General features: G+C 24.3%; 1 protein-coding gene across 3 annotated transcripts; it reads left to right on the forward strand.

Moving 5' to 3' along the window:
* The first annotated feature begins 287 nt into the window (after positions 1–287).
* LOC114127009 (uncharacterized) lies at positions 288–21,373 on the forward strand. Of its 3 annotated transcripts, XM_027991085.2 has the most exons (11): positions 288–933; positions 1,033–1,087; positions 1,146–1,221; positions 4,882–5,005; positions 5,057–6,457; positions 14,574–14,835; positions 16,280–17,278; positions 17,340–17,549; positions 18,407–18,473; positions 18,565–19,703; positions 19,764–21,373. In XM_027991085.2, the coding sequence occupies exons 5-11, from the start codon at positions 6,162–6,164 to the stop codon at positions 19,956–19,958; spliced, it is 3,168 nt and encodes a 1,055-aa protein (XP_027846886.2). In that variant the 5' UTR covers positions 288–933; positions 1,033–1,087; positions 1,146–1,221; positions 4,882–5,005; positions 5,057–6,161; the 3' UTR covers positions 19,959–21,373. The 3 variants fall into 3 exon arrangements, with proteins under 3 accessions (XP_027846886.2, XP_050062156.1, XP_050062155.1); XM_050206199.1 differs by having other exon boundaries at positions 288–514; positions 1,033–1,221; XM_050206198.1 differs by lacking the exon at positions 288–933 and having other exon boundaries at positions 1,073–1,221; positions 5,057–5,722; positions 5,783–6,457.
* Positions 21,374–21,732: the final 359 nt, after the last annotated feature.

Raw genomic sequence — 21,732 nt, forward strand, 5'->3', positions numbered from 1 at the left:
AAAAAAAAATTTAAAAAAAACTCCAAAATAATGAGCCATATTATGAATGATATTATGTCTCAATAATTTCTGTACAACTAATATTCTAATATTTTTAAAAACACGAATATAATGCAGCGATGCCGATCGGTTCAAATTTTTACCGCCAAATCATTTTCAACGTATGTATTATCATATGACTTTCCCGGGTGGTTACCCTGCAACGCTCGGTGGTTAAAACCTCCAATGAAGATAACCATAACAACCCCCTCCCTGCAAAAAAATATGGGTCAGCGCGCAGACTGCGATATCATATATTGTATTCTATCCGCACTAATACAACGACCATCTACGTATGATACATTCATACGATCTGTAAATTTTCACAAACTGACCCACTCGTCGACGTCGATGTCCATCGATCATCATGGACATGGTCTAGAATATCGTCGATGAGGACTACCATTGCCGATCTGAAGACAGCGAGAATAGACGACGTGTCACCGCAATCGTTTGCCAAATAGCAGTGCAAAAGGTATTGACACTTTATCTAACTACCCACGACGCCATTCAGGTGAGACTCTACCTATGCATGAATACAGCGTAGCATTAAATACATTTTATTCATACTCATTTATATTTAAAATGATGCCGGAATAAGCCACTTATATAAATGGTGGTCAATTGACCATTGTTTTAAAAATGTCTGTCTATTATCACCGAAACTGTTGTCGTGTTTGCTGTCGAGTAATGTCGACTTCAAGTATCCCGATCGGGATTGTGCAATAACGAGATTTTTTTATCTGGCTGGTTCGCGTCTGTGATTACCAGTCGGCAAGTTTTACTTCTATTTTTTCAGAACGAACGAGTCGGGTCCCAATTTCACTGGTTGAGATTCAGCTTTTTCCACTCTGAACACCAAATTATTTTATCCCGTTTCCAATATGAACGCTAGTGAGACATGTTTTATCATTGCGGTTTACAATAATAATTTATATCATCACTAAGGTGTACAGGCACTTATTTAATTTAAATGTATTTTACCGTTTCCAGATTAGATGTGATTCTGCAAAGCCCATTGAAAATATCATTGTTCATTACCCAAAAGGTCAGAAATGTATGATATTCTAAACAGATGCGGATCCTAATTATTATTCCTGTAATAGATACCTGTGTCTGGCTTGCTGATAACAACAATATAATATAATATATACGTAGATACACAATCAAACATCGATCTATGTAAGTAGTTTTTTTTTTATATACTATATTGAAAACTTGAACACAAACTTATAACCACATTTCACGTTAAATTTTTTACTTAAATTATTAATAATTATAGGGAGGTACCTGATATATTGCAATAGAATAGGCAGTGATCACTTGTTTTTGATTCCCTATTCTTTATATTATGTCAAGGTAATTAGGTAATAAACAAATAAATATTGAGAATGCACATTATTATAAACCTATTTTGATTTTTAAGATCTTGATAAATGTTAAGAATTCTGAAATAAAAATTCTTAGTCTATTATTTTCGTTCTGGTTACTTACCAACTTAAGTTTATTTATTAGTTTACTTACCCATAATTGTGTTTAACATCTTAATAACTAATAAGTATGGAAACTATATTCCCTACATACAAATTCACTGAATTTCACAAATTTAAGTATAGTCCAGCAATATAAAAAATTATATTTTGTTCAAATTCTTATCATACGTAATGATTGTTAACATAAACCTAAAATTTAAAAAAGACATAAATATGTTGTCACAAACAAATTTAAGCTATAATTATAAATAGATGCATTTTATATTTTTTCTTATAGGGGCTGAACAATATTTTTTCAAGTTGATCTGTTAGAAAGGAAAGGTGATGAAGCACTAGAAGCTCACACCTCTTTTAATTTTTCTGAATCAATAATATACACCTCAAAAAATTTTGAATGCCATATTTTATATTTATACAGTTTTAAAATTACCCACAACTCAGGTTTTTCATTTACTAAAAAATAAACTAAAACACTAAATATATAAATGATAAATATAGTCAGTTTACCTATTGTCATTTATAATCCACAATATTGTGTTTATACTTAGCTTTTTTTTTTATAGTTTTTCAATTTTTCTTCGTTTTAATTACCATTTTAAAATTATATTATTTTCTAAAGGTAGGTACTTATTACCTGCAAGAAAAATTAAATATATTTAAAAGCCAATGTCATGAACACTTATAGGTAATACTCTTACGTTTAAATTTTATAATAAGACAATTTACCGTATTATTAAAATTAATAATAATATAAGATAGATTTTACAAAATAAAAAATTGATATAAAAACTGCTAAATTGTAGTTCAGAGAGAGAAAAACATTTCAAAAATAAAATAATCTATAATGATCTTTACAAAGAATTAAATAGGTAGTTAACTTTACTTATTTAAGAAATTTAAAATTTGGTTCTTATTTAATGTATTTTATTTTAAAAAATAAATAATAAAAAGTTAAACTAAAATATTTTACTTTGAGCTACACAACTCATATTAATTTATTTATAAATACTAACATAAAAAATACAAAGATAAAATAAAATTTTTATTGATTATTTTTATACTTTTAAATTTAAACTTATTTAAAAAACATTTTTTTTTATCAACCTGAACAAGTAGGTTGTAAAATAAGTTTATGAACAGTATATAAAAAAACAGCTCACAGAATTAACCTTCAAAAATAATTATTTTCTTCTCAAAAGCTAAATGTTTATTTAATCAAATACAATCCATTAAGAATCTTGTACATATACTAGAACACTTAATGTATATAAATACTAGTTACAAATATTTATTATCTTATGTATCCGTGTAGGTATCACTGTACCAGCAGTTTCCCACTTTTTAGTTGTGCAAACCACCAATTTTGTAAAAAAAAATCTTTGAGGCCCATTAGTAGCACATCTATATAAATAATCATATAATTATAATATAATATATATTATATGCATGTATATGAATATGAGATAAATAAACTACATTTAAAAGTTTGATATCATAATTGTATACTTATTGTACACTGTAGTTAATATTGATTAATTATTATTATAACTAGAAATATTAATAGGTATATGACATAAATATATAATAACATTATTTTAAATATAATATACACTTCACAGCCCAGTACCGTGCTGCAGGAGGCCCACAAGTGGGCCACGGCCCATGGGTTGGGAACCGCTGCACTATTCAATATACATTCAGTACCTAGCCACTAGATATACATTTCACAAATTTTTAATTAGTACCTATTTTTCACAGGTATATAGTTCTCTTACATAAACTTTAGACATTAAGCTTCAAGTTTTTTTTGTAACTGGTCACTGAACTTTCCTCCCTTTCATACCATTATTCGACTATATGTAAACACAACTACTAAAACCTAACCTAACCTTATAAGCTATACCTATTTTAACCCTTTACATTACTACAGTAATTAGTATTAAAAGTTCAATTTTGTCTTCCAAATGTTGTAAGTGGAAATATCTATTAAAGAAAAAAAATACTTCAAAATGTTGATTGTAAAACAAAATATGTTTCAACAGTTTAATACATTATGTTATTAATTAATAATTGTAATAATTTGTTCCTCGTTTTATTTTTATTATTACTCTTAATTTTTATTTATTATAGGTAAATTATTTTTATACTTAGTAGGTACTCGAATAAATTAATATTACCCAAATCATCATTATGTAAATTTAATTTTAAAACATCCTTTTTTTCATTTTTTTCATTCATCCTGAATTACTATGATTATATTTATGAATTTATGATCACATGCTTTTTTTTTTGCTTTTGAAATCAGTTTCATCAAAATTATATATCATGATGGCGTATTTTGTTTTATTTTTTTTTCAATATTAAAAATTGTAAACACATTTGTAATTAATTTAACCATCTCTTTTCTATTCAAATACTACCAAATTTAATACAAGGTAATAAATTTGAGTATTTGACTTCAGCGCAATAATTTTCTTTCTGCCCCACGCGCAACGTAATAGATCAACGCATTCACAAAAGTTGTGTTTTTTTGTAATTTTTGAGTTGAAAATCACCTTTTAAAAAATTATAAATAATAATATTTTTGATGTATTGATTTATCTAAGTATCGTCTTAAAACAATTTAATATCTATTTTAATTTATAACATTTATTTTTTATTATTAAAGTTGAATATTAAGTCAAATAATAATAAAAATTAAATTCTAGAGTAAACTTCTCAACAATATTATCCTATATAATTTTGGTTATAATTGTTTTACACTAAATTTACTCAAAAATCACAAAAAAAAAAAACGATTTTTGTGAATGTGTTAGAACCATTAGGTATGTTGCACGTGGGTCTGAGAGAGAAAATAATTATTGCCCTGGCATTTTCTTAAATAAAATAATTTAAAAAACGAAGTACACAATTAGGTTATATCAAAATATCGAAATAATTAGCGCATATATTCACAATATGAATATCTAATAATAATTTTAATAATACTGTGTACTCTCGATTATCTGAAGTCTTCCGCTGATTTATCTGCATACATATATGTACACAAAAATTATAAAATTTAAAATATTTTCGTAATATTATAGGAAAGTTTAACTTTAAATAAAATAAAACATGTTTTAATATAATTTTCCTTAAATACTATTTAAAATTACATGATTTTTTTTTCTTTAATAATACATACATACATACATATATATAAAATAATATATAATAATATATATATATATATTTATAACATTTCATCCAGATTAATAAAATATTATACATGTTAAGAAAATAATTCTAGTAGGTAAATCGTCGAGTCCTAATTACAGTTTTTTCATCTTCAATTTTAATAATTTTTCAGATGTATTATGGAAAATTTACAAAACCCGTGATACTTGATGTATCTACGCGCAAGTAAACCCTGCAGCCGACGTTTATTCAATGAAAAGCTACAAAAATTGTACACTCATCATTAAAAAAAGAAGGTAATTACTAGTTAATATAAATTCCCAAAATGTATTGTTTCATTTTTTTAGTGATTGAACGTTGCAGTTAATTCTACTACAGTACTAATCATTTCGAATTAAATTGGTCATTCAGCAAGCTAATAATGTAGTTGTTCACGGAGTAATGAAATAAAATAACACCCAGAAATTTCAATTTTCAACTCACTTCATAACGTTCTATAGTTAAAAGACGGCGCAGAGCAATCGTCAACGAGTATATGTGCAATAACAAAAACGGTGTTTTCGTTGCTACCGTCGTTGGTGTGTGCGTTGGCTGTAAAGGAGAATGAACGTGTATAACAGAACGACATATTATTAAACTGTTACGCAAAAGTGACTCTCTCTCAACGACAGAAACTGAGGGGAATCGAATCGTGGTGGCGAAGGGTGAACATCCCCCAACGATTCACCCTCCTCGTAGAAGCCACCACCCTTTCCAAACCCTTCGCGAATAACCCATCGCGTAATTAATACGGCGAACGTTACAATGATACCAAATTATAAATACGACGATTATAAAAATTAACGGCGACATCGAAGACGATTTTTAATAATATGTTAATTATCATAATATGAGTCGTATGTATGGGTCCGGTCGTTGAACTTAATATCGATTCCCGTTCATTGAATTGTGATAGACTTTCAAACGGGAACGGACCCCCGACGGTGTGAGAACCGATGCGATGACGACCACAAGTACACCATGCCTCGTTAATAATAATAACAATAATAATTATTATTATTATTGTTTTAAAGGATTAAGGATTAAGAAATCCTTTGTAATAAATGCGTCCTATTGTATGACTACCGTCCTGATGATAACGCACGAACATGATAACGGCTGATTGACATGAACGCTATCGTAAGGTTGGTGGCAAACCAGGACACTGGTCTGTTATAAATCCCAAGGCCACCACTTCCGCCACTACTGTCTGAATTGTACACAGTCAACTACTACGTTAGTTGCAGCCCACCACTGGCCTGGTCCGCTCGTGGCGTGTCGCTAACGTCCGTTCAGCGTCGATCCGGTTATCGTCGGCATTCGTCGCTGCTCACTGCTCAGTGCTCAGTCGTCACTCGTACGTGCTAGACGGTGGTTGTTCAGTGTGCTGTTACCCCCATACCGGGCCGTATTATGACTCCGCAACATTTAGAAGTCATTGAGACCAAGACAATAAGGCCGTTTAAATATCCAAGACTTGCACTTGATGGGTACCTGTACCATTTTCACAAAAAATGCACCCATCACCTCCGATGGAAATGCAATCGTGTTTATTCTTTGAAATGCCCGGCTGTGCTCAGAACGAACATGGACAAGTATGAACTAGAGCACATCGCCGTAGATCACGAACACGTTCATGGGCCAGACTTCATCGCAATCGAAGCATTAAAAGCGAGATTAAATGTACAAAAACAATCGTCCTTATTCAAGTAAGATATTAAAAACGAAATTTTATAATATACTGCACACATAGACTTATATTTAATTTAATTATTGTACCTCCATAGTGGTGCGTTAAGGGTTTCTTAAGATCATTAATTTCTCCACATTATTGGTTTCTAAGTTATCAATTAAAAATATTGATAACATTGTGCTATGCTATTATCATGTCCTGCTTTCAAACTTGTATTTCATACAAGATACAACACAGTATCTACATATATTATTAATTATCCTGTATTTTTTATTAAATTTTTGTATGCTATTATTATTTTAATTTTTTTAAATTTGTTTTTATTGTGTATCTTATCTTAAAAAAATTCAACTGCCAGTGAAATAATTTTTTTTTTCATAAATAATTAATTCTATCATCTACAATCAAATATTTAAACTATTGGTTCCAATTTAGTGCCTTTGATTATTGTACCTAATTATTTTAAAATCAGTTGTGTATTATAGTTAAATATTGTAAATTGTATTAAAATGATATGTTATCATTTTTAACTACAATTTATGTATGAAACACCCAATCGTTATAGTATAGATAGATATCACTACAAGTTATACTCAATATTGTTTGAACAAATCAAGAATATGCTTTTGTATTTTAATTATAATATAATGTGGGTATTATGTGTCGGGTAAGCAATTCCAATTTCTGGTGACTTCAAATAATATTAAATATATTGTATTGTATTTTTAAATTTTTAAATAAATTCCAACTGTATTCCTAGTGTGTATGAAATTTCTCAGAAATATTATTTCTTATCTATTATTCTTTATTAAATCGATCAAACTAATAGGTATTATAACTTAATATTGTGTTTCATCTTAATATTTAATATTTGTTATTAGTTATTATGCTTGTACCTACATTATTTACCTATTTATAACATTTCATGTGTGATATTATACTTGTATATTATTTTAACATTTAATGTATGTTATTATATTTGTATATTAGTTTACCATTTTATAAGTGATATTATGCTTGATATTTACACATTATTTTAATACTTCATATACTTTATTATTTTAACATAGAATATAATATGAATGGCTTCTAGCTTGTAAGTATATTATTTAGTTATGCTCAAAATAATTTCGTCCAAAATATTTGGAAAAATATGTTACCTTAATACTACTTTTTCAACTTAGAGTGTTGTATTTTTGCACGGCTTTTTGGTTTAGTTTGATTACTTCTTAATCATGAACCTGTGTTTTTGGTCTATGGACTATTGTCTAATATTATTAGTGCATTATTATACAAATGTGTTTTAGTTAATTCGTTTGCACAAAGTATATGTGTACATTTTATTTTTTTATGTAAAAGCATAATAGGAATAATATGTACCTTATCATTTATGATTCAGTGAACTATCATTATTTGTAATTGTTTTAGAATCAATTAACTATACAGAAATTAATAAAACATGTAAAATAATTATACCTATAATAATATATTTCTAATAAAAACTACTGTTAATAATAAAAATCAACAATTCATTGCTATATTTATAATATTAAGTACCTACAGTATAAAAATTACTACAAGAAAAATGATATTTGGTAAATTATATGATTTATTATATTCTAATAAATAAATACAATTTCTAAACTACTTAAACTACCTACCTAGGTATGTTAGTTTATTATTATTATTATTATTATTATTTAGTAATATTATCTTCTTCATTAGGTTCAGAATCACGTTTTTTCATATTTGACAATTGTGTGCTACCTACCTAAAAACCTGTCAATAGGTATTATGTTATTACCTACTGTTATATTGTTATATTTATGTATTGTATAAAATATTAATATATATTTACCTAGATATACTCTTTAAGAAGATAATTATTTTGATAAAAGTATAAAATATATTTGTATCTATTTTATTTTACTCTAAATTTGAAAATGTATGTACTTGTATATCTCACTAATTGGTTCATTGAGTTAATTAACAAAATAAAACTGCTATTATTTATATATTGTATAATGTTGAGTTCTAACTTCAACAATTAGGTAATTAAGTATTAAAATATTTAGTATATAATAAAGTTAAAAATAATATAATAATATTAATTTCATAACAAAAGGATGCCATAGGATATATTATGGCAATGGTAAACACAACTCACAAAAATTATGTTGAGTTTAAATTTGAAAGTCAAAGTTTTAATTCTAGTTGATTACTTTTGGTTTAGTTGTGTGAACATTTTTCGTATTACTGTAGAGAAACGGTCATGTGAGAAGCTCACCCTTCTGATTTAAATTAAAAATATATAAAATAAAATTATTTTATTGATATTATGATAAGTATACTAATAATGGAGATGTAATTTCTAGTGCTTGTTCTAGGATTCTGAGTACTAAAAACCTTTAGAATCCTTTGGTTATTAGAACTTTGCATCGGCAATCATATTCTGGTATGGTTCTGAAGCCTCATTAAAGAATTATTTGTTCTTTTTTCAAGTCCTATTGTTCTGTTTTAAAACTTATCAGTTACACATTTAGAGAAACCTTCTGGCTGCTACTTTAATGAAATTAATTGTTTAAAAATAAAAGTAATAATTTTATTTAATCTGATAGTTTTAGACATAATAATATTATTAATATAATATTGTATATCCATTAATCCATCTTAGTATACTAATCATTTAATAATATTGTATATTTATTCTGTAGTATAATCTATATTATAGTAAATTGTAATAGGCTAAAAACTAAAAACGTTATGATAATTTAACTAATCATTTTTATCATAAATTAATAAATGATTTGTGAATCTTAAAAAGAATATAATTTTGAGATAATGTCATTTTTGTAAACTATTGGCTTACAAATGATTTGCATTAGTTCTATGCTATACATGTCTATATATTTATAACATTTGTTTTAAGCAGTATTTTTAACATAAATATATTTTTGGGCTGAATACAATTTTTTTTTTTGACTGATTTTTGTTACACAATATTTATGGTTTCTTTTCTATAGTAACAAAATAATAATAATTATTAATTATAACTAATTGTGTTTTTCTCCCAAAAAAATATTTTTGATTTAGAGATTGTAGCGTAGGTACTACATTTTTTTTTTACATTTTATATAATGAATATGTGATTATTTTGAAAATATTCTTCTTTATCTCTAAGTTTATTGATAGGTTTTAAACTCTTAAATTAATCTAGACATCACAGTTTATATTTTGAGTAGTGGAATGTTAACTATATTAATTGGGTGGGAATATAAAGATAAGGTAACATTTGAATACTAGATGTTTGTTTTAAAATACACTTATTCGTGTTTGCAATTAAACTGACCATAAGAAAAAAAATTAAATCTAGATTTGATTAAAATATTTTCATTTATTATAATGAGCCAAATTATATTCTTAACTCAAATAAAACAGTTATTATTTGTGCAAGAATGATTCAAGATATCTATCAAATTAAATTATGTATCTTACAAATGAGTTCATAATTAGTTACATGTACTGTTTAATTATTATACACTGGCTGATCCTGCACAGTGCTATCTGTGACCAATCAAATGCTCATGGATTTATTTCTTCTTAATCTCACAAATATAAACTGAACAAAGTTTTAACATAAATATTTGGGTTTTAACCCAATATATAATACAGATCTAAAATTATACCTCCGATCATTATAACTACTTTTTTTTCTGTAATCCTGTGGTACTAATATATCAAAGCTGGAAAAATTATTAATTTTTTCAACTAGTTCAAGTTAAGTTACTTTAATATAAAAACTAATTAACTTAGAATATAAGTCAGTTTCTGAAACCTTACAAATTTCTAAATTTGTTAGAAGTTAGTTTATTTAAAATAGTTACTTAAGTTAAAGTAGAAGTTTTTTTATAGTTTAAACTTTAAAATATATATTTTGAAAACTTGTTTATTCAAATCTAAATAATAAGTTTACTTGATTTATCAATGATGATTAAAAATAAAATTAAAAAACTGGTAATGATAATTTCATTAAATGCTCCAAGTAGGTAGTAGTAGGTATAAGAATATAATAAATTAATAATTAATATAGAAAAAAAATATTTGGTACCTGCCTAATAAATAAAATGTTAAGATTATGGAACATTTTTTAAGATTTTTGAAAAAAAAACTATAATACAATAATAATTTTTTTTTTGTTCAGTTACTTAGTTTGGTTATTTTACACATTCAATAAAATTTGTTAAGCTAGAAAGTGCTTATGTATTAAAACTAACTAGTTAGTGCTCAACTTTGTAATGTATATGTAATATAATATTAATATATTATATATTGTATTAACATAATACATTTATGTGCTAAAAGGAAGTATTTAATAATATCCTATGAATTTAATCAAATCTTATTGAATCAATTGGCAAAATTGTTATAAAAATCTGTTTTTAGCCTTTGATTTATTATTTATAGTTAATCCTGTATAGCATTGCATGTGTCAAGTTAAATAATGCCACTGAATTTACTTTGTATTTACTCCATTATATGTAAACTACTCATTTTTAACACATTAATTTTAACCGCATACCTATAATTTTGGCGTGTATTGTTTTGACATAAAATATCAAATATTAGTCTAAATACATATTCAAATATAATAACCATTTTGTTTGGTTGGTAAAATAAAAATCCGAAAGTTACAATTGTCTATAAATTATATTATTTCATGTGGAAAATGGTAAAATAAATATTTTGTGAACATTTCAAGTATCTACAATTATTTGTTTTTGAATTATAACAAAATATTGTTTCGCAAAATTGTTATTTTTCGGTGAATATGCAATGTCGTAATGGTTTGAATTTCAAACACTCATAATAAATTAATTTAACTTTCCAGTAAAAATTTCTTGTTAAATTTTTGTTGAAATACCTATAAAGATCCATTTATCAATATTTTTTAATTCTAAAATAATTTGTTAATTTGCGTGATTTTGACAAATTTTGTTAAAATTTGAACTTCAAACATCAATAAAAAAAGCTTTTGTAAGTTTACTCTTAATTTATTTTCATTTTTACTAATAGATAACCTACCTACTTATTAGTTATGAGGAATTTGATTTTAAATTTTTTATTGGCAATTTGAACAAATAACTTTCTAAAATTGAAAATTGTTATTGTCTATATAAATAGTTCTAAGGAATAAAAATATTTTAAGTATAATAATATAAACAAAAAAAAAAGAAGTATAAAATAAATAATTGGTCTTCGTTAAACATTTTTATGATTATTTGTTTTAAATGATGTATAAAATATGAAGGAAATCAATTTTGTCAAAAATAGGTTTTAGTAAAAATGTTGGTTTTTTATTAATACTTTTGGATCTTATGATTCTGAGTGAATGAGATCGCATTGATTTGAAATGATGTTTGTCTATTTCTACACGATAGGTACATAAAAAAGAATGGTTTGATTTTCAACTTTGAAGGGGGTTTTGGAATTTTTGGATACCAAATTGGATCTATTTTTTACATAAGAGCTAAAAGTGTCATCTTTTTTTTAAAATAATCGGGAAAATAAGAATGTTATATGCAAATCCAATTTTCAACTAAATCAATGGCTGCATCCAAGTTCCGTCCCTAGAACCGTTTTTTATTCTAATTCCGTTGCAGTTAAAAAAAGTATAATTAAAATAGGTAATAATAAATAACATGTGTAAATATTGTTGTAATAAAATGCATACAAAAAATATAGGTATTATACCTAATTATAATAGTACATTTTCATAATTTAATCGTAATAATATAGATACTATATAATATGTAATAAAACGAAATTAAAAATTCAATGAATACTAAATAGTTTAAGACTTAAGTCAAACTGGCATATTAATAATCAAAAATTAAAATTAAAAAAAATGTTGATATTGTTCAATTTGATTATTTGGTGCAATAACTGAAATCGTATTATCTTTATTTCTAAATTATATATTATTATTAAATTCGATGGTCGACATTATTAATTTTTACATTTTATACATCTACAGTGTAATATAAAAATACTTGGCACAGGGTGGAATTAGTTTAGGTATCCATTAAAAAACTTCGGGACGAAACTAATATAAAAACCCGGGACGCAATTAGCATAAAAACTCGGGACGCAACTAGCATAAAAACCCAGGACGGTACTCGAATGCAGAAAAATCAATTTGGTTTTTACTTTATTTTTTGTAACTCAAGAGTAAATAACCATTGGGAGTAGATACTTGAAATTTTCACTAAATGTTTATATTATCATTTTCTATCCATAGTAGATATCTATATGGTCAAAATAATTTGACTGTTTTCGAACTGTTTATAGGTATTTGAAATTTTCCATTTTCTTTTTTCTATTTTTTTAGTTTTTATATTTATTTAATCGTTGGAAAAAAATTATTTGCTAGGTAAAAATATTTGAAAATTAAAGATATGTCATAAAATAATTATTTACTAATTAAAAAGTATAGAAAATTTATAGTTGCAAATCGCAATATTATTTATAACTTCATAAGTGTTCAAAATTTAAATGCTTATTTTAATGCTTTGGTCAATAACGAACATTTGAAAGTTATTTTGTAGTTAGACGTCTATAAAAAATTGTGATTTTACACTTAGGATTTGAATATTGAATACGAAATTTCTTACAAGTTTTTTTGTCTATTTTAATAAATCAGTTTTCTGGAAAGTTGCTTAATTTTACTAATAATTTTGAAAAGTAATGGGATTTTTTTTTTGTTTTTGACCATCAAAGTTGAACTATTATCGCTGTTGTATTGTAGGATAAAATGTTCAGTATTTAAAAGTAGGAAACCACTCTGCAGTTATTTGTAGGTATGGATGTGTTAAATTTGAATTCATTGCAATCAAAAAACGAGTAGGTACCTAAAATTGATCTGTAAGCCTTATTTATTATTTACTAATTATATTTTATATGTTTTTATATCTACTTTAGATTATAATTATTTATTTTACTTTGATTAGTATTTGGTTTTACGATAGGTTGAATTATTAATTAGGTAGTCTCCGAAAAAGTCTCATTCATTATATTATTAATTATAATAATACTTACTATAATAATATGTTATAATATCGTTTTGATAAAAAAAAACTCATCATTATAAAATCAATACGAATGTAAAGTAAATTTAAAATGATAAAGAACAGGAATATTTACACAAAACCAATTTTCAACAAATTCGATAAATAATTGGAAACCATAATTTAGAGGTTATTAAAATTAAGATACTTTGTAGTTTACATTTTCAATCTTTATTAAAAAAAATGTATAGTTAAATTAATTTTTCGCGAGCATCCGAAGTTAGGTAATTTTTTTTATGAAATTTGATATTCACGCGTAAAATAAAAATTTCTAATTAAACAACTTTATTTTTTCGATATTACTGAAAAACAATGGGTAACATTTGAAATTTTCACCAAATCATTTTGTAAGTATTTCCTTCACTGTTCAATCTTTGTGGAACACATATTACTTTTTTATGATCGTTTCAAATTTTTACGGCATTACCTAGCTATTTACCCGCAAAATTCCTATTTGTAAAACAAATTAATTTGTTATACCTATATTATTATAATAATTAGTAGGTAAGGTAGCTACTAATATTTAATAATTGCAATTATTTAGATAAGCATTTTCTTTACATGATTTAATTTTTAAAATATGTCGATTATTTCTAGGTAATGTATATTTATAAAACTTATTTACACTGTCTTACAGTTAAGTGATACCTACTGATTAAAAAGATAATAACAATAGTATAAATCTATAAAATGGTATCAATTATTATTAAGTATTAATAATATAATAAATACAAATTACAATGTTGTTAAAAAAAATAAATCAACTTACCGTTTGACTGATAATATAATGTGGTGTTGAGTTCAAATTTAACAAATTGTTACATTACAATGACTTACTTTAGACTTAAAAAAATGAAATTAAAACATTAGAATTACTTAATACATTTTTATTCTGTCTAGAATCAAAAATATATTTTTTTTTTGTAAAAATTGTTGGAAATTAATTTAAAAGATTATAATATAATGTTCAATAATTGTATTCATTGTTTTTATCTATTTTTTTTTTAGTAAAAATGCCTGTTTTAAACAAAAGAATTTGGACGGATTTTTTGAAGAAATTGACTTACCTAAGATTATTAAAAATAATCCAGTCAGATTTTGTGCTTCTTCAAAAGAAATTTTTTTTACTGACCCACTTGATCCTGATTGTAAAAATGGAAACACAGAAAAATATGAAGACTTAATAAAAAATAATGACTCAATAGATGCAATTTTCAATTTTGAAAATTATCCATTTAATAAATTAGATCAAAAAGATAATAAAAATCAAGTAAGTTATTTAAATGTACATTTAATTGTTTACTTTTTAAATTGCATATAATAGATTTTTTAATTATTATTTCATAACTTAAAATAATAACACCATAAGACTTCCTACATGTTTGTTAAGAAGTTGTACATTTTATAATTGTTACACACAGTGGCGTATTTGAGGGGGGGGGTGATATGGGTGTTAGAACAGCCCCCCATCGACCGTATGTATTATGTTATAGTTGTTGTCTTAGTATTAATATCATTTATTTTATGTGCGTTATAATTAAAAAATTTCTATACAACTTTCACATACTTATAATTTTTACAAATAAAATAATTTATATCAATATATTATGATTTGTGTTAATGTATTATGGGTGGTATGAGGGTTTCTTCCCTATGTTCCATGACACTATTAAATATTAAAACACCCCTGTAAAATGAATCCTAGATACGCCACTGGTTCCACATAATTTATGATATTGAATGCAGCTTCTTTTGATATAAATAGACACTATTGAGTGGTTAAGAAGATTTGTTTTTGTTTGTATTATATAAGACTTGAAATGAGTATAAGTAAAAAATTACATAGTATGTTGTATATCATTATGCCATGTTTTTAAATTCTGGAATTACTCAAGTATTTTATTCATTAAAATATTGCAATTTACCTACCTAAATAATATTATGTTATTGCTATAATAAAATAAAAATGTGCCAATTGGCTTTATTTATTTAAATATATAGTTAACATAATACAATTAATACATAATAACGCTGTAATCTATCACTATTGAGTATTGACTAATTTATTCATTTTACTACAAAGTGTTTATTTCTTCAAGTAATATATAAAACTGTTATATATATACAGTATACACATTTCATGAATCATGATGATTAGTCAACTGTGTCTGATTTTTTACATATATACAAAACATAAAATAATGAACTGCAATTTTATATAACATATGCATGTATACAATTAATCTAGAGCAATTATTTGAAAAAAAAATATTTTCAACCTCATCCTATTACTGAATATCAAAGAAAGATTAAACTTAAAATATTTAATATTAATGAAGTATTAGCTCATTTATATGACTTGTTTAATAAGTTATATAAATTTGTTCACAAATCTTGACATGCATTTTACTAACAATTATACATAGTATATTAAAAAAAACTTAAATTTAATTATGTCATGGTAAAAAAAATAATTGAACATACTTAATTAAATGAGATATGCCTTTTACAATATTTTAAATATACAATTTATTATTAAAAATTCACAATTATTTTTACAAAATATATTTAGATATTTAAAACTATCAATTTAAGTTAAAAAAAAAAAAACAATTCTATTGTTAAAATCAGTGGATGATTATTTTTCTATATTTATGTGTATGTGTTATTGATCTTGACCTTAATTTTATTTTAAAACTTTTTTTTTTTTTTAGATTGGAATCAACTTAAAAGATGGCATAATGAAAAATCATACAAGCTATTCTTTTAACGAAGAGCTCAAAGACGTTAACCAAATTTGTCAGGCAACATCACTAAATGAACATAATATGACTATCAATAATCAGAAAAATAATACTCATCAAAATGAAAGGGCTTTACTTACAAATACATATGAGAAAAAAAATACTTCTACTACTAACACTTATAAAAAAATAAGTCATTATACTACTAATGCTCGAAAAGTCAAAAATTCTTTGATTACTAATATTAAAAAAAAAAAATATACATTGATTAATAATAAATATTCTTTGATTAATAATAAAAACAAAAGAAATTATATTTTGTCTAAAAATAATCAGATACAAAAAAATATGCTAATTTCTAACAAACGCACACTCAAAAGATCTTTGATTACAAATACAAATAAGAGAAAAAAATTTAAGACTACTAATAAACAAAAAAATAAAAGTACATTAATCACAAATGCTTGTAGACAAATAATTCCTTCAAAGGTTAAACTAAGAAAATACACTTCAAAATTTATAAATCAAAATTCACCCATAATTATAAATACAACTACTACTACAAGTACATCTACGATTAAAAGTATACCTACAATTATAAGTACTCCTAAAATTTTAAGTACTCCTACAATTGAAAATGCAACTGAAATTATAAGTACACCTAAAGTTACAAGTACATCTACAGTTAATAGTTTACCTTCAATTAAAATTACACATAATATGATGGAAAGATGTTTGGACAAGGATATAAAAACTGAAAATGAAAGTATTAGTGATAGTGATGACGATTTTAGTTTTGGTTTTAATAAAGCTAATTATAATGCAGTTATTGATGATGATGAAGAGACTAATATTAAAATTAAAACACTTGAATTAGTGCAAGAAGATTATATGTACCACTTATTGTATAGTAAAAAAAATTGGTCAACAGCTTTAAAAATACTTAGTAATCCTTTGGTAGGAATTAAGGTAGTAATACAGCTTTTACATTAAGATAATATTTAATTAATACTATTTATTGATTTTGTAGGTATTTGAAAATATTTTATTGATCAAAGTATTAATTCGATTAATGAAAGGAAATAATAGAACTAAAAGACAAATTCGTTCATTAAATAAACGTAACGATCATTGGAAATTAAAGTTTGATTGTTTGGAGCATAAAATAAAAACATTAGTAAATAGTACAAGAAGTGATAGAAATATAAGATGTACTAGTGTTATAAATAAAAAAGCAAAGGTAAATTTTAATATTCTTTATTTAAATTTTTATTAAACAAATAATAATATCTAAATAATTATAACATAACAATAATAACACCCAATAGAACAATTATGTGTTAGAATGTTCCATATCTTTAACTAGGTAAATTATATTATGTAAGATGTTTATTGAAAGACAAAATAAATTACTGCTCTACCATTTCATTTCTGTTGTCTGTTAACACCTATAATTGTGTAGTTATAATAATATATATCATACATACTAGTCAATTTCGCTACTACACATTATTATTAAAACAGCAATTGTTAAAGAAATAGCTGACTGTAGTGTACTGGAGTTTGCCATCACTTATTAGTTTTTTTTTATTAACATACGATCACCAAGTAAAATAAAAGAATAATCACAACAATAAAATCATCATTATTTGTATAGTGCTTTGAACAGTACACTGTTTATTTTTTCTTAATTTTTATTATTCTATACTTTGTATTATTATTTTATTCATTGGATGAGATCCTACTCTGAAATTCTTATCTTATCATTATAGTTTTCTTATAATAAGAACCACTTACTAATCCTATATTTCTATTATTGTAAAAATGATATTGTAGTTTTGAATTTTTCACCTACTTTATCTTCTTCTTTCTCACATAAAATTAAAAATCAAATTATTATATTCAATTTTATTGTATTTAATATTTTAGACCAACCTACGTTTTAAATGATAATAATTTTCATTTAAACTTATTATAATAATTAAGTGTACTATTTAAAGTGGACATCAATTATCCATCAATTACTTTATATTTAGAAAAAAATATTATTTTTTTCAATTTAATGTTATACTTAAAAATGTCTTAACTGTGTTATAGGATACAGCATTGTGTACAAATATTGAAGTTCATAAGCAAAAAAATAATTCTGGTCTAAAAGAAAAAGGTAAACCAAACTATTTTGTTTAAACAATAACACATACCTACATAGTTAAAAAAAAAACTAAAAATTAATTAATCATACATTTTTGTTTCAGTTTCCACAGAATTAAAAAGTAATGTTACACTAGAAAATTTAAAAACTTCAAAATTATATCAATATTTTAATAGTCAAAACAATTTCTCATCCAAATGTGGTTCAGATATTATGACAAGTAAACCTGAAGAAATAAAAACGAATATATCTTCTACACCTGTGATGGTTGATTTAATTAAAGATATCCCAGAAAATGTAATTATTTCAAGATTAAGTCCAAAACCAAAATTTGATACTCAACAAAACAATTTAACTCAATCTGACTCTGATATTAAAATGATTCAATCAAATTTTATTAAATCAAATGAAAATTTTTCTCCAGTATCATGTATTTCAAAAGCTTTAAATTTAAGCTCAAAATCATTAAAAAGGAAAATATCTAATTTGATTCAAAACAACACAAGTATTGAGATTAAATCTAAATTTAGAAAATATAATGGACTTTCTTCTCTAGCATCTAATGATTTAATTATGGAAAGTCTACCAGATATTATGCTTTCAAGATTTGGACCAAAATTCTTAAATAGTCAAACAACAAATTCTACTCAACATAACACAGCTATTAATATGACTGAATCCAATATAAATAAGTGTTATGAATCATTTACTCCAGCATCCATTGATGTAATTGTAAACAATCTTCCAATGATAATAAATTCAAGGTTAATAGGTGAAAAAAACATTTTTACTCAATTTAACAAACATACGGAGACAATTCCTTCTATTTCAATATCTAATGATTTAAATAGTGATGTTCCAACATTTTCAAGTTCATCAATGAGAGCAGTAACTTCTTTGAATGATAATTTATTATTCAATAAAGAAATTAATCCTGCTTTGAGCATGGTTGCTCCATCAAATGTAGAGGTACTTATGTTTGAGAAAAATTTAGAAATTTCGACAAAAGATTCAAAAATGATAAATCAAAAAGAGTGGGAGAGCCCTAGAAAATTGACAGTTCGCTCGGATACAGATCCATCAATGAGTACAACTGTTATTCTTCCATTTGCATTAAAGCGATTATCAAAATTAAATAATCATTCACCATCACAATATCCAATGTTAAATAAGCTGCTTACAAAACCTAATACAATTTTAAAATTGGATAAAAAAGATAAATTAAATACACCCCTTATTCCTGTAAGTCACATATATTTTTAATACTAAATACATATTTATTTTGATGTTTATTTTTATAAGGTTCAAATGAAAACACCATTGCCTGATGTTGTTTATGAAAGCACTCAAATAATGAATAAAATTAATTTTGAAGAAACCATTCAAACAAATCATTCTTATGATCATCAAAAATCACCAAACCAGATCAAATCTGTGCCTAAAGCTATTCCACTACCATCTCCAGAAATAATTAATGATTTTTCAAACGAGGTATAAATTATTTGTATTTATAACATAAGGTATAAACTAAAAACACTTTTAGTGTTGGTTTTATTTTGTCTTTGAAAAAAAATAAAAAATTAGTCAATTATTAACTAGCTTTTCGTTTGTTTCCTTTATTATATTTTAACTTTATATATTTCATAAATGTAATATTATAATAAATAGGTACCAAAAGAGTGGTTATGACCCTTGAGAAATTTTTATGGTTCTATATTTTATTTTATGTCAGTGTAACCACAAATTTATTTTACTAAATCTGTAGTATAACTTGATATCTGTGTTAATTTGTTAAATATTATCTATTATATAAATTTATAACAGAAACCTTAAAAAAACGCAATGATTTACTTACGTAATTTGATATGATATCTTGTATGAAAGTATTCTGTGTGCTACTTTATATCCAAGCATGCTCTTTCTTTTTTATGTGATGATGAATTTATTATAAAATAAGGAACTATATTAAGGGTTTAATTTTAAATAAGATTTTTTTATTATTTAAAGAGTGTCCTATATTCTTATAACAATAAAAACTTTTAAACTTTTTTCAAAATAAAATTCCACCTTTTTTACTATGAACTGTGAAGCATTTATTTATTTATTTATAATACTCATATAGCTGTATCTAAATTAAAATTTGAACGAGTGGTGTCGTATAATGTATATAATAATTTACTAAAAAATATATTGTTCTTGTAAATTTTTTTATATAAATATAAAATGTAGTATTATTGTTTGTATAGTATTTAATCTAGTACTTTTATACTTAGGCAATGTTAAAAAATTATAAAAAAGTCGATGAAGAAGATTTTGATTTATCAATAGTGTATTCCGGGGTGTATTCATTATAATGATAATAAATATAGCTAAACATAAATGTAAATATATAATAACTTATTCATAGGAAATATCCTTATGATATATTGTATATTATTGTATATTTTTAAGATTTTCATAAACCTGTTAAAAGTTTTTCTGTAACATTGCTTGCTTTTTAAATATTTAAGTACACTTTATAGCAATTCATAATAATGTTTAGATATTAATGATATTTTTATTTTAGAATACATTTTAAAATACCATAAATAGCATTTTTATTTAAAAAAATGAAAATATATTTTTTTATATCTATAATTCATTGTATATTACATTTATTGGGTTCAATTAAATTAATGCTTCTAGAAGAGAAGTTTCAGGAAATTGTTTTTCAAATAGATGTTTTATTGGCTATAGTGGTATAGTATGTTTTGAATTTCAACCCCTCATATATTAACTATGTATAATTTGCTCTACAAAAAATTGTACATGGTATTTCATTGATTTATTGTATTCACTACACATAATCTAGTCTTCTATTATTTTATTTTATGTTATTACTGTATTAAAATAATATTTTATATGTTTTATAACAGTTGTTCTTCTTATACTTATTATAACTAAGTAGTAATTTTGTTTGTCAATTATCAAATTATCATTTTAAACTACATTTTTATAAAAAAAATAATATGCTTTGATATTAATATAATAAACAGAGCTCATAAGTTCATGTACAAAGATACCTAATGCTTAAACATATGCACTTCTTATATGCTCCTAACACTGCTCAATTATTAACTTAACATTTAAATAAAAAACACTTTTAAGTTTGCTTAAAATAATAATAATAATATAATAAAAAACTTATTACTAATTCACTTATCCACTTATCTAATTAAAAAATAACCACTGAATCTGCAAGTATTTAGTATATGCAAAATAAAATATCATA

Source organism: Aphis gossypii, chromosome X (assembly GCF_020184175.1).
Source record: "Aphis gossypii isolate Hap1 chromosome X, ASM2018417v2, whole genome shotgun sequence".
Lineage (NCBI taxonomy): Eukaryota > Metazoa > Arthropoda > Insecta > Hemiptera > Aphididae > Aphis > Aphis gossypii.

Coding starts and splice junctions, on each gene's coding strand:
- LOC114127009 (XM_027991085.2), top strand. CDS start 6,162: ATGACTCCGCAACATTTAGAAGTCATTGAGACCAAGACAATAAGGCCG. Junction 14,836..16,279: donor AAAAAGATAATAAAAATCAA/GTAAGTTATTTA, acceptor TTTTTTTTTTAG/ATTGGAATCAACTTAAAAGA. Junction 17,550..18,406: donor TTATAAATAAAAAAGCAAAG/GTAAATTTTAAT, acceptor ACTGTGTTATAG/GATACAGCATTGTGTACAAA.